This window comes from Ursus maritimus, unplaced genomic scaffold, assembly GCF_017311325.1.
Source record: "Ursus maritimus isolate PB19 unplaced genomic scaffold, ASM1731132v1 scaffold_36, whole genome shotgun sequence".
In the NCBI taxonomy this organism is placed as follows: Eukaryota; Metazoa; Chordata; class Mammalia; order Carnivora; family Ursidae; genus Ursus; species Ursus maritimus.
The window spans coordinates 8,489,600-8,503,866 of NW_024426230.1; the positions used below are offsets into that span (position 1 = coordinate 8,489,600).

General features: G+C 36.9%; 1 protein-coding gene across 9 annotated transcripts in view; it reads left to right on the forward strand.

The window, feature by feature from the left end:
* Positions 1–693: 693 nt before the first annotated feature.
* Positions 694–14,267, forward strand: part of NUBPL (nucleotide binding protein like) — a 290,856-nt gene continuing 277,282 nt past the window's right edge. For 3 of the 9 annotated variants that reach the window (XM_040620813.1, XM_040620814.1, XM_040620812.1), the window contains exons 1-3: positions 785–1,155; positions 1,720–1,867; positions 5,743–5,777. In XM_040620813.1, the coding sequence (XP_040476747.1) occupies positions 1,048–1,155; positions 1,720–1,867; positions 5,743–5,777 (291 nt within the window). In that variant the 5' untranslated portion in view covers positions 785–1,047. Of the gene's footprint in view, positions 1,156–1,719; positions 1,868–5,742; positions 5,778–14,267 lie in introns of all 9 variants that reach the window. The other 6 variants (XM_040620816.1, XM_008710413.2, XM_040620815.1 and 3 more) reach the window with 6 other exon arrangements.

Here is a 14,267-nt window from a genome sequence, read left to right on the forward strand (position 1 = left end):
TGTGTACTTTGTGATAGGTATTCTACATGCATTATTTTATTATTTATTTATTTTTTACATACATTATTTTAAATTTAACCTTGCAACAACCCTACAAGTAGGTATTATCTATTTTATAAGCAAACATTTCTCTTGGATTACTACAATAACCTCCTGTCTCCCTAAATCTGGTCACACCTCTCCCAACCGTTTTTTTTAAACCTGGTAATCAGTAGGATTTCTAAAACACAAATCTAATTATGCTATTTTCTCACTTTAAATCCTCCTGTGTTTCCCTTAGGATAAAGTCCAAATTCCTTTAAATGATATATAAAGTCTCTTATGATCTATGCACTCTTCATCTTTGCCAACTTCCATCCTCATCTCTGTACCATCCTGCACCTCACATTCTATCTGCAAGCCTTGAAGATTCTTTGAAGTTCTTACCAGTTCATTTCTTACCTCTGCACAACCCCTCTAGCTGTCCTCACAGCTGATGCCTACTGCTTTCTGATTTAGCTGAACTTTTCTGAGCACAGCAAAGCATCTGACTTCTCTTTCAGGAAATTGTAAGCAACACAGCAGTAAATATAAACACATACTATTACTGTAGATCACGTAGGGGGGAATGGGGGAAGGTAAAATCCTTAACAGTGGGAATGTTTAAGTTACCATATTCTGTGCAGTGAGAACCCGGAGTCATTTTCAAGTCTTACCATTTCCTGCTTCTTTTCGGTCAGGTCAAGTCTCTAAACTTTGTTGAGTCTCATTTCTTACTATTCAAAAGAGAATACTAGTAAGAGTCTCCTATCTACCTACTGTGAGGACCAAATAGATGAGGTATGTGAAAAACGCTTCACAAACATTTGGTTAAACTCTGTAAAATATTTGTATCTGGCTACGAACGAGACTGCATTAACAAGCTGGGTTCTCCCCCGCATCCCCGGCTGAAGAAACCCAAGGACGCCTTGTCTCTAGGGAGAGGAAGCCGAGCGTTACTACGTGACGTCATCACCCCACGCCGGCCGCGACGGTTTCCGGGCTGGGCTTAAAGCGGTGTTCAGCGCCATGGGGTGTTGGCTGCGTTTGTTGCTTTTTGGCGGGGTATCGCTTCGGGGTGGTGGCGGGGCCAGTGTCCCGCTTGGGGGAAGCCGAGTGTTGGTTTGTCGGCGCCAGGTTCGTGGTGCTGCTGGACAGGGGGAGGCGGGAGAGACGGAGATGCTAGGGCGGCAGGGCCGCAGGTGCCCTAGCATAACCTCTTGCTGAGGACTCGCCTCAGACCTTAACGGGTCCCCGCCAACTCGGCGGCAAAGTGAGACCCCCAATTGGCTGGACGTCTCTACTTTCCAAGCAGGCCCCCAAAAGGACCAGGCCGAGGCGTGGCGGGACGTGAAACAGATGTCTAGAACATGGATGTGTGACTTGTGCATTGTTTTCTCTTAGTTTATTTAGAAAATAGGTTAAAGAGAAGGAAACACGTAGAGGATTTAACTCCGTAAAGAGGCAGTTTATTTACTTTCCATGTTTAACGTCTGCGTATCCTGTCAGATAAATTTCAGCTTAAACAGTGTATTTCCACGACTGTGATCTATAGCAGTAGGTAGATAATACAAAAGACCTAACACATGGAGATCAGCAGAATTAACCTAGAAAAGAAAGCCCTCTTACAAACTCCGAATTTTTACTTTAACAGCATGATAATAGAGATGGATTATTTTAAAACTTTTTTTTTTTTTTAAGTTATCTGGCGCTGACAGTGAGACCTTAAAACAAAGAAGAACACAAATCATGTCCCGAGGACTTCCAAAGCAGAAACCAATAGAAGGTGTAAAGCAAGTTATAGTTGTGGCTTCTGGAAAAGGTGGAGTTGGAAAGTCTACTACAGCAGGTATTATAGGATATTCTGATCTCAATTAGGAATTTATGCCAACTGGCAAGTGCACAGCATTGAAATTATAGTTTTGATTTTTAAAGAGTGATTTGTGAAATTGCTAATAGCTGATTCCGTAGTATCAGGAGTTGGTAGTGATTAGGAACTTAGATTAGCAGTTTGAAAAAACTAGGTACCTAGCCAGGTCTTTGACTCCTTAATTAAGGAAAAGGTGGTCAGATTGCCCATCAGATCTTCAGTTTACTTAACTGTAAAATGGCAATGACGATAACCTTTTTCATAGGGTGGCTGTGTAAATTAAACAAGCTAACCACTTAGAGCAGTGTCTTCTACATAGTAAGTGCTCAATATTTGGTTGCTGTTATTATTTTTTAAATGTTTAGTAACTTTAACACTAAATTATTTCTTTCTTTGATGTTCTCTTCCAGTCTATCAATGTACATATAGCTACACAGTTGCAATGAGACTTTTTACATTATTGTGACCTTTTTTCATTTAACCATAATATAATTTTCAACATTTATAAAATCAGCATTGATCTAATATTTGAAAATACTTGTAAAGGTTTAACATTGTTTTAATTGTTTAAAATAGCATCTAATCTTATATCTTTTATATTAATAATACTGGAGCAGAGAATTTGTTTTTGGTGGCTCTTTTTAATTGATTATAGATTTCATTGTGACTGAAATGCTGCTTTCAGATTCGTAGGAGAAATGCCACCAGAAATAGAAGAGTTACCATCCAAGACTAATAAGCAGATATTCCCAAAGTTTTTCAAAAGAAACTTTTAATTTTTTTTTTTTTAAAGATTTTATTTATTTATTTGACAGAGATAGAGACAGCCAGCGAGAGAGGGAACACAAGCAGGGGGAGTGGGAGAGGAAGAAGCAGGCTCATAGCGGGAGAGCCTGACGTGGGGCTCGATCCCAGAACGCCGGGATCACGCCCTGAGCCGAAGGCAGACGCTTAACCGCTGTGCCACCCAGGCGCCCCGAAACTTTTAATTTTTTAAAAAGATTTATTTATTTGAGAGAGAGAGAGGGAACGAGCAGGAGGAGGGGCAGAGGGAGGAAGAGAGAGTATCCTCAAGCAGATTCCCTGCTGAGTGTGGAGCCTGATGCCAGGCTCTGTCCCAGGGCCCTGAGATCATGACCCCAGTGGAAATCAAGAGCCTAACCAGCTGAGCTACCCAGGCGCCCCAGAAATTTCTTATTCCAGTGTAATAATGTTAAAGGGTAATGACTTCTCTTTTTCTAATCCTGCACAACAGAGGTAACTTGTATAATTAATTTGGAGTCCTAAAACACCCCCCTCTTTTTAAAAAAGATATATTTATTTTAAAGAGAGAGGGAGACAGCAGGAACAGGAGGGGCAGAGGGAAAGAGCATCTCAAGCAGACTCTTCACTGAGTGCAGAGCCCAATTTAGGGCTCAATCTCACAACCCTGAAATCACAACCTGAGCCAAATCAAGCCGTTCGCTTAACTGACTGCACCACCTACGCGCTCCTGGAGTCATAAAACACTCTTATCTTATTGTTGCCTTCTATTTAATTTTCAGTCATTTCAATAGGAATGGTGGCTAATTCAGGTCTTAGCCAATATATCCTTTTTGCAGGTGATTTTTAGAAAATGACTGTTATATTTTATTTGTCGATTTTGGTACAGTTCTAGATTGACAAGATCTTTTAAATTGCAATTTTTTTTCAGACTCTTAACCTAAAGTTGGTGGATATATGTACCTTAAAATTCTTCAGTTCCATTGAAATCAATGACATTTTGAAATGAGAAGGGCTGGTATAGAGTTCTGTGACTAAAGATCTTTTGTCTTCACTTGAAAGGCCATTTTTAGTAATTTCCCAGTATAGCAGTTTTATGGTTGTACAACCAGCTACAAATCCAACTATATAGTTTACTAGCTTAATTTTCTTCTCATTTTGACCTGAAGGTAATTGTGGAAGAGATTTTCAGTTGTTTTGAAGAAAATAAGATTTACCAAGTATTATAGTTATAATAGACCTCTAATATTATTAGTTTGATAGATACTGTATTATTACTAAAAAATGATTAGTGATTATTTCTAATGAATTAATTCTATGTGCTATACATTTTTACTTTTTTTCCTAAGGGCCTACAATCCATCTATTTAATATTTAGAAGCGTTTAGTCTTCGGTTCTAGAATCCACCTCTCCTTGTTTTTTGAAAATTCAGAGTACATATATTTGTTTTCAGTAATTTGAATTCCTTTGCATGCTGTGTGATTACTTGGACTGGTTAAAGATGGAAAATATTTTCATGATATATCCCTACGTTCTTCGGGTTTTATGCTATAATATTATTTGTTGGGTCTGTAGGCTAGTACTTGTTTAAAACATTGTTTTTGGTTTTGGCTAGCAGATCATCTATTGCCATGGAATGTGACAGCATTTAAATAGGAAAATATATGAGAAAATACACAGTTGTGACACATAGCAGGTGTTTCAGTAAATGCCCTTTCCTTACTTTTTTTCTTTGTTAGCATTAAATCATCTGCCCCAAAGAACTGGTCTTTACTTTTACCTAACAGCTCTATCTGCATACATAAGCCTTAAAAATAAGTTGTTTCTATGTAATTCTGTTGGTATTTTATTTCTTTCCCATATCTATATATCTATATATCTACATATATATCTATAGAGATATATATGCTTGGAACTGTATATATATTCCAAACTATCTCAGAATTCTTCCCATTTGAATATGTATGCTAGAAATTTTTTCGGTTAGAATGATGATACATGGTTAATACAAACATGCTCTATGATTCTTTGGATAAATGGGAGAAGACCCTGACACTGAAATGAAGTATTCTCTAAAAGTTTCTGCTTGAGAGTTAGATTGTTTGACCTATGATGTACTTGAAATTCAGAATTATTTGATAATTTATAAAAATTAATTTGTCAAGTGCCATGTCCTAGGCTAAGTACTTTATATCAGTATTTCATTTAATTCTCACAACAGTTATGAAATAGGAATTATCCTCATTTCATAGAGGAGGAAAATAGATTCAGGGGTAAAATATCCTACTCAAGGTTATATAATAGACGGTGGTAGAACTAGGATGTGAACCAGGTCTGCCTTGGAAGTTTATGCTCTTAACTACTTTAAAGGAAATAATCTCAGCATCATTTATAGCATTGTTCTATTAAAGAGATGTGATTGACAGTCTGAAAGTCTGTTTATCAGTTTTGGAAATTTGTTACCTTCAAACCTGTCTTCATCTCAGATGTAGCATATCTCTGTTGCTGGGCTCAAGGTGGTTGGGACTACTTTCCTTCTTTATGTTTTTGGGATGCACTAGCAATAGACAGTTTTGGGAATGTGCTTTACTGCCTTACGTGTGACCCTCTTTCCTTTCCTCTACACAGTGGTCCAGCCTTTCATACAGGGGTATTTGTGAGTTAGGTATTTGGAATTCCTACATTATCAGCATTTATTTTTAAAAGGCAATAGGATCATATACATTTTTATTTATTAAAAGATATATACTTTTTCTGCAAAATGTTTTTGAAAATAATTGAACTGTATTTACCAGTGACATTGTTTTTTAAAAACTAAGTAGGTTATTTAAACAAAATTATAACAGATTATAAAAACGAATCATTTAAAATAATAATTGTAGGGCAGGCATCTGTTGCTTATGATGGAATGTTACTGTCTTTTTCATCTTTTTTACTTTCCATATTCTCTCCATGTCTTTGTATTTTATAAGTAAAGGAGATAAATTAAAAAATTCTGTGCTTTGGTTTTGACATTGAAAATATTAGAAGGCAATCTGAATTTTAGCAGAAGGAAAGTTACTAAATTTAATTACTTTTTTGTTTCTTACAGTGAACCTTGCTCTTGCTCTAGCAGCGAATGATTCGGTAGGTGTTTATTAATAAAAATATTAATTGATTAAAATGTTTTTTAAGGAAACGATAAAGAGCGTATTTTTCATTTACTCTGTCAGGGGCTTTATAGTATAGCTGTAGTCCCTTGCATTTCTTTAAGGAACTATAAAATCTGCCATAAGTACTGAATACATCTAATGATAATGATGAAAATGGAAAGGGTCAAAGAATTCAGGCAGTGTTTAGAAGGTAGAGAAGGAAAGGAAATGGATTCTTCTTTAGAGCTTCCAAAAGATATGTAATTCTGCCAACACCTTAATTTTAGCTCGTTGAAACCCATTTTGGACTTACTGTGATAATTTCTCACAGTAGAAGTAGGAAATAAATATGGATGGGAAGTCAATTTTCTTAGTTCTTAAATTTCCAAAGATGTCTTTATTTGCCTTCGTATTTGATTTGACTTTAATTTGACTAGATGTAGAATTCCAGGTTCAAAATAATTGCATCTCTGAACCTTGTAAACAACATTCCTTTTTCCTCTCTTATGCTAATGAAATTGATGCTAGTCTGATTCATATTTCTTTGTGATAACCTGTGTTTTTCCCCTCGAAGCTTTTAGAGTTTTCTTTATGTCTTTTAAGTTTAGAAATGTCACAAATATGTGTCCAATTGATGACTTTAAAATTTTTTACCTGGTTGGAAATGAGCCAGGCGGTATCAAGGTTTGAAATATTTTCCTTGATTACTTAAGGGGTGTGTTTGTTCTGTCTCCAGAAATCTATTAGATAGATATTAACCCTTTATGCTTGTTAATTTTTCCTCTCATATTCTCCATCTCTTTGTCTTTTGCTGTATGTTTTGAAAGATGTCTTAGACTATTCTCCACATTGCTTTGTTGGGTTTTAGTTGTTACTTAGCTCTTCTGATTTTTATTTTTAAATTCAGAAATTATATTTTTTCCAGGTTTCCAGAACTCTTTCTTATTTTACAAATACTGGAAAAACAATGGCTGTATCATTCGTTTGAATCTCTCTGAGGATGCTAATTAAAATTAATTAAAAAATTGTTCCTTTTAGTAATCTTTACTTAGCATGGTGGTTCTTATAATGTGGTCCTCCGGCCAGCAGAATCATCATCACCTGGGAACTTGTTAGACATAAAAAATCTTGAGCCCATCCTAAACCTGATGAATCAGAATCCATGAGGGTGGAATCCTGCAGTCTGTGTGTGTTTTCTATACAACCTATTTTTAATTTGATTTGATTTAATTTGATTTATTATTGAAGTGTATTTAACATACAGTGCTAAATTAGCTGGAATCCGTGTTTTAACCAGCCCTCTAGATGATTTTGACACATGCTAATGTTTGAGAATCATGGATCTAGAGTTTGTGGAAACTCTTATCTGCTAATGGCATCCTTTTTTGTTTTCTAGTGTGGTTATGTTTTTAAATGTAGTTTTAAACTGTTTTTTCTCTTGTTGTTTCAGTGGGAATTTGGAGAGAAGAGAGATAATCATGTGTGTTTAGGCAATGTTATTGAAGTAAGAGCCAGTAATACATTTTTACAAATAATTTTTATTAGGGCACTTAGTTACCCCGGAAAAGGGACCCATCTTCCTTAAAGAAGGGAGGAAACAGGGAAGATTCAAAGGATGGGAAGGTAGATAATTTGTAGGTGTGGGGATCTTTTAAGTTGGTTATCATTTCGGCCAAAGCTTTGAGTCTAAAGTCAGTGTGAAGCAACTGTGTAATAAGGGATCAAAGGATGAAAAGAGTAAAGGGGGGGTTGATTCCTTCATGTTAAATATTGCTAATCTTTTTTTAAAAAAAGATGTTTTTTTAAAGATGTTTAAATTTATTTGATAGAACTCACAAGCAGGGGGAGCAGCAGGCAGAGGGAGAGGGAGAAGCAGGCTCCCCGCTGATCAGAGAGCCCAGCCTGGAGCTTGATCCCAGGACCCTGGGATCATGACCTGAGCCGAAGGCAGACACAACTGACTGAGCCACCCAGGTGCCCCAAATATTGCTAGTCTTGGTGAGATGGTAGCTCAGATTTTTTTTTCTGTTTCTGTGGTTTGTTTTTTTTTTTTCTTCTTTCAGGGAGCAGGGTTGAAGGCAGATTCATCTTTAGTGCTTTATATGTATGACAGGGAAATTGGCAACAAGAAAGGAAAAGCAGTGACACTTTCCTTGGCTCCTTTCTTCAGAAGCCTTTAGTATCCTTAAGTGTTTTTAAACATATGTGTAAAATCTTCCTTAGGAAGGTCTTTAGTATTCTGTGATCTTGACGAAGGTGTTTTTTGTTTTTCATTTCTTGATTTTTTTTTTTTAAGCAAAGTTAGTGTTTTTGATTAGGGACTAGCATGTTTGGCTTAAACTGTGCTCTGCCAGAGGACAGCTTGCATACAGAAAAGAAGAGCTATATCTGTTCTGTTTGATTTATATGTATCTGGCGTAGTTTTGTAGTCTATATTTCCCAACTTAAGATTTTATTACATTTATTTGTAGGACATGTTTGGTCCTTAGGGGGAAACTCATGGTTCCTTCCAGCCCTTCTGTTTGCCTGAGTTGATGTAAATGGCCAGGGTATGTCACTTTATGGGGTTAAAAACTCCAGTTAGGATGGTGTCTTTGGAGCCTCTCCAGTGATTCATTCCCAGGGAATCTTAATTCTGTGGAGTTTGTATTATAAAAGGGGTCTCTGATTTGCTTTTCTCTAGGCCAATTTTGTTCAAGACCGTGTTAACTTTTACCTCCTTTCTTTTCCATGGGTTGGTGCTTGCCCTTTTTTAGCATTGGAATGGGAAGATCCAGGTCCAGGAAAGGGAAACAGGGCCAGGAAGCTCTTCATTTTACTTTTGATATTGACCTTAGTAATCCCTAAACTAGATTGTGTAAATCCCAGGGGTGTGTGTAAGATAGTCCACTGGGATGTAGGAGGGAAATTTTTCTTTTTCGTTTGTATTAATTTTTATCTTTTAAAATTTGTTTGTTTTTTAAAGATTTTATTTATTTATTTGACAGAGAGAGACACAGACAGCGAGAGAGGGAACACAAGCAGGCGGAGTGGGAGAGAAGCAGGCTCCTAGTGGAGCAGGGAGCCCCATGCGGGGCTCGATCCCAGGAACCTGGGATCACGCCCTGGGCCGAAGGCAGACGCTTAACGACTGAGCCACCCAGGCGCCCCTAAAATTTATGTTTTTTATGTATGCTTTATAATTTATACTATATTAGTATATATAGTAGTTGCATTATAATTTATAAACAAATATATTAACATATATTTGGGATATATGCTTAAACATTTTTTACTGATTGTAGTGCATGATCAGAAAATATCAGATGTCACTAGCCTAGGCAAAGGAATTTCTGGGCTGGGTTGGATGCCCATTTTAAAAGAAGACTACTTTATAGATTGAGGTAAAGGCCTTATGGGAATAGGGTGTGGATTTTCCCTTTTCTTGTCTTTTGTACTTTCCTTTAGGGATGTAGAAGGTAGCGTTGCAGAGCAGAGTTTGAAATCATGTGTGCTATGCATCTAAATATTGCATCCAGTGATTTGTTGGAGCTGGCTCATACTTGTTTTTGAGGGCCAATTGTTAAATTTTCAGGAGTTTGGGAACTAGTTGATATCATGTTGTTACCATGAAACAGGCCATGGTGGGAGTATTTAAACCATGGAAATTGGCAAATATTGAAAAATCAGACACCCCACCCCACCCTGAGCCACTTGTTAAACATTTCCTGGCATGCTACAGATCATATATATTGACAATCATACTTTTTGATTTTCTTTTTTCAATCTTTTTTTTTAGGGGCAGGGTGTGGGGAGGGACAGAGAGAGAATCTTAAGCAGGCTCCACACCCAATGACGAGCCTGATGCGGGGCTCAGATAACACTGAGGTCATGACGTGAGCTGAACTCAAGAGTCTGGTACTTAACTGACTGAACCACCCAGGTGTCCCCTTTTTTCTATCTTAACCATATTGTGGATCTCATTCCTTTACAGTGTAAATTTCATAAACAGTGAGAGGAGCACTGAGACTGGGAGAGGGAAACATAAAGACCACCAGAAATCATTGAAAAGCTCTGTGAGATTCCTGTCAGTTCAGTTCATTTTAGTCCAACAAATATTTGAATACCTATAACACTCATTGCCAGACACCCTGGGAATATAAAGAAAAATAAATGTGCTGTGGGAGTTCACAGCCTAAGACTACCTTCGTAAAACAGTGTTGTGTATGTGTATATGTATTTATATAAGTGTGTATATATTTCTGTGTATTTGTGTGTGTGTGTCTGTTATTTTGGTGATGTATAGATGAATTAGGTTCAATAATTGTTTCTTCTGTGAGTGAGAAAGTGCTAATTAAGACAACAGTTCAGGTTTTATCGTGCTTCGTAACAGAGTAGACGCATTGTGTATTCCTAAAAGTTTTATAATCTCATGAACACAAAAGGAAGATAAATGTCTTAAAATGATGAGTTATATTCAAGGTCAAATATAGTAGTGTATCCTTCCAGGATGAGTAGCTTTTATTCCAGAGAAAAGCAGTCTTCCCCCCCCCCCGCCCCCCACAGAGCATTTTCATGCACATAATTGTATTTGGTTCTCACAGAAACCTGTACTGCAATGTCATAGTATTTATCAGTTTTACAGTCTTTATTGATTCTGCCCTATCCTTGCCACATTTCTTCAGTCAGCAAATACCCTTGTTTCTGTCTCTACGATATTTTTCCAATATGTATCTTTCTATTGTCACTATTCCCACTCTAACTAAGGCTTACATTACTATTTGGCTTATTTATTCATCTATATTCCAGTTTGCCTATCCTATCCTAAGCACTTTGGAGGATATAGAAATGAACGAGACATATGGTCCCTGCCTTTGAGGAACTCAGGTTAGTAGACCACGGCAGTGGTCTAATCCATTACCTGCTTGTGCTCAAATCCATTCAGTACATAATACCTGATTACTCTTACTGCACTATTGGAATTACATCACTCCTCTGCTTTGCATCACTACTGAATGCCTTTGCTGATATTCAAGATCCTCAAGCATCTGGCTTCCATTTGCCTTTACAGGTTTGTGTTCAGCTTATCTTCTGAATGGTCTTTGTGATCTGGCCAATCTGGGTTACTTGAAGTTGCCAATTGGGGCTTGGGTATACTATGTTTTTGCTAGCATTACAGCCTTTCTTGTACATTTCTACTGGAGTATTCTCTTCACCTTCCTTTAGTTTACATGCCTTGTCTTCCACAATGCCATTTATGGCTGGGCTGGTTATATCATGCACAAGGGTACTTGTCAAGGAGGTTGAGTGATGACAGAAATCCAGACTACCCTCTTCTTGTACAATTGCAGGCTGCATTCTTTGTTTGTTTGTGTGTTTGTTTTATTTTTTATTTTTTAAGTAAGCTCAAGACCCAGCTTGGGGCTTGAACTCACAACCCCAGGATCAAGAGTCACATGTTGTATCTACAGAGCCAGCCAGACACCCCTGCAGGCTGCATTCTCATTCACACAGAGGCACTGTATGAGCCAGCTTTGCCCTGAGGGGCAGCTCAGTGAAGTTCTCCCTGAATTCCTCTCTTTTTCCATCTTGGAAAATCCAGTAGCACTATTTATTTGTATGATTATTGTGCTCATGCAATCATTCTGGTAATTTTTATAATAACAAATGATATAACTAATGTTTATTGGGTATTTATTAATTGTCAAGCACTGTTCCTCATGACAAGGTTCTTAACTCATTTATGTTTCATAGCAACCATATGGCAATAGATACTATTATGATCCCCTTTGTAGATAGGAAGCAGAAGTATCTGGAGGCTGAGTAATTTTGCCCAGGGTTGCTGAGGAAGTAAATGGCAGAACCAAGATTTAATGCCAGCCTAGATCCTGTGCTTTTAACCTACTTGCTCAACTGCTCTGATCTTAGCTAGATTCTTACGATTAAAAGTTGTGTTGTGTTCATCCTTGGCTACCCTTAGCAGCTAGCATAGTGCTTTATGACTTTGGAAATGCACAATAAATGTTTGCTGCATGGATGAGTTGAGTATATAGAATGGTTTCATGGTATGTTAAGTGCAAAGTTTTGTTTTGTTTTGTTTTTGAGAAATGGTGTGGGACGAGAGGACTTTTTGTGGCTTAGTGGGCTATTCACTGTTTTTTTTTTCTTCTTAAAAGACGGTGCATTTTATGATTCCACTTAACCCTCTTCTCATTTTATACTCTTTATCTGCTAATCTCATTTCCCCCCTTGCTCCAGTTAATACTCATGTGACTTTGATTCTAAATTCATCACCAGCCCAGATCTCCTGGGTACCAGACCTGTCTGGCTAGTTGTCTCTGTAGACATCTACTTGAATGCAGGCATTCAAACTCAGTGTGTGTAAAACCAAACTCTTTTTTCCCTATAACTGTCTTTGTCCTGTAGGATTAGTTGGTTCCTGCCCACTTCAGATTAGTCACCTGTTCCTGCCGCCTCTGCCACTTAAAGTTCTCTAGATTGTGTCCTCTCATTTCATTCCTTAATGCTGCTGCTTTATTGTGTATCTTCCGTGAGGTGATCCCTGTTCTCTATTTTCTCTGCTGTGATGTTTTGAGGAAAGGACTAACACTTTCTATATTACTTTAAAAGAGTTTGTTTACTTGTTTATCTCCTATGCTAGTCTGTGAACCTTTTAGGGGCAGTGGCATTGGTCTTTTTCTTCAATTTTTTCTATTCCTCTTTTTTTTAATCCTCAGTGCTTAGGCCACTGATGGTATATAGTAGATTTTTGGTAAATGTTGGTAATGACTGTGGAACATATTAAATGAAGAGTGGTTATGAATATACACACACACACACACACACACACACGTTTATATTTCATTTCTGTGGCAAATTCTAAGTGTTGGATAAGTTGTTTATAATTTGTTCACTGCTAAATTAGGCTTTTTTTTTTTCCTGAGCAAATGAAATAATTAAAATTTAAATGGGATAATATATGTGAAGAGCTTAGCACACCAGCTGATACGTAGTAAGTTCTAAATCACTTTTTAGTATGGGTGGCTAAATAAAAGCTTTTTGTAAGTAATATTTCAAAATAAAAGCTGATACGTGTTTAACTTACTTGACTATTTTCACAAAACTTATTTTAGGTTTTTACTTTAATTTTCCATTGCTAGAATGAATCATTAATTAGGATTTATTGAATATAGAGATGGAAAATGAAACAGTATTATCTTCAAAGAGTTTGTGTTTTTTGTTTTTTTCTATTGATGTTTATCTTAATATATTTTTCCCATGATCTCATAAAATCTTTACACTTATTCTTTCCAGACATACTTTTCTTCTTCATAAATTATCACTAGTGGTTCTTTAAATGTAATTAAGATTATCTTAAGCCTTTGAAATTCTGTGATCATGTTAGGAAAAATTAAGAGTTTTAGTACAAGATTTAGTTTTGGTTTTTGAAAAGTTCAGCGATCATGGAATGTGTTACATACCACCACTTAAAACACTGTGATTTTCTTCCTTAATAGTTACGTATATAGCAGTTAGTAGTTACATGTATAGCTTTTTTGATAGGGCTTCTTTCTGGCTCTACCTCTTGGAAACTGTATGACTTTTGCCTGTACCTATCTCCTAACATTGTAAGTATTGAAGGAGATAATGTATATAAAGCATGAAGCACAGTGTCTGGCACATAATAAATGCTAATAAGAGTTATTCTTTTTTTTTTCCTTTTTTTTTTCATTTACTTACTTACTTTATTTATTTATTTAATTTAATGATTTTTTATTATATTATGTTAGTCACCATACAGTACATCCCCGTTTTCCGATGTAAGGCTTGATGATTCATTAGTTGCGTCTAACACCCAGTGTACCATGCAATACGTGCCCTCCTTACTACCCATCACCGGCCTATCCCATTCCCCCACCCCTCTCCCCTCTGAGGCCCTCAGTTTGTTTCTCATAGTCCATAGTTAATAAGAGTTATTCTTATTAGCTACTATAGTACTCCACATGCCAACCTGGACATGTTATTATAATCTGGATTATTAGTTATGACGTGTATTTGGATTAAATATGAATGAAATTGTGATTCTCACAATTACATAGGTGAAATCCTGATGTATACTACTTAAAGTCCGTAAGGTTGGGGCTTCTCTTTATTTTTTCTTTCTTTCTTTCTTTATTTTAAATATATTTTTTATTATATTATGTTAGTCACCATACAGTACATCCCTGGTTTCTGATGTAAAGTTCGATGATTCATTAGTTGCATATAACACCAGTGCACCATGCAATACGTGCCCTCCTTACTACCCATCACCAGCCTATCCCATTCCCCCACCCCCCTCCCCTCTGAAGCTCTCAGTTTGTTTCTCAGAGTCCATAGTCTCTCATGCTTCATTTCCCCTTCTGATTACCCTCCCTTTCTTTATCCCTTTCTTCCCCTACCGATCTTCCTAGTTCTTATGTTCCATAGATGAGAGAAACCATATGATAATTGTCTTTCTCTGCTT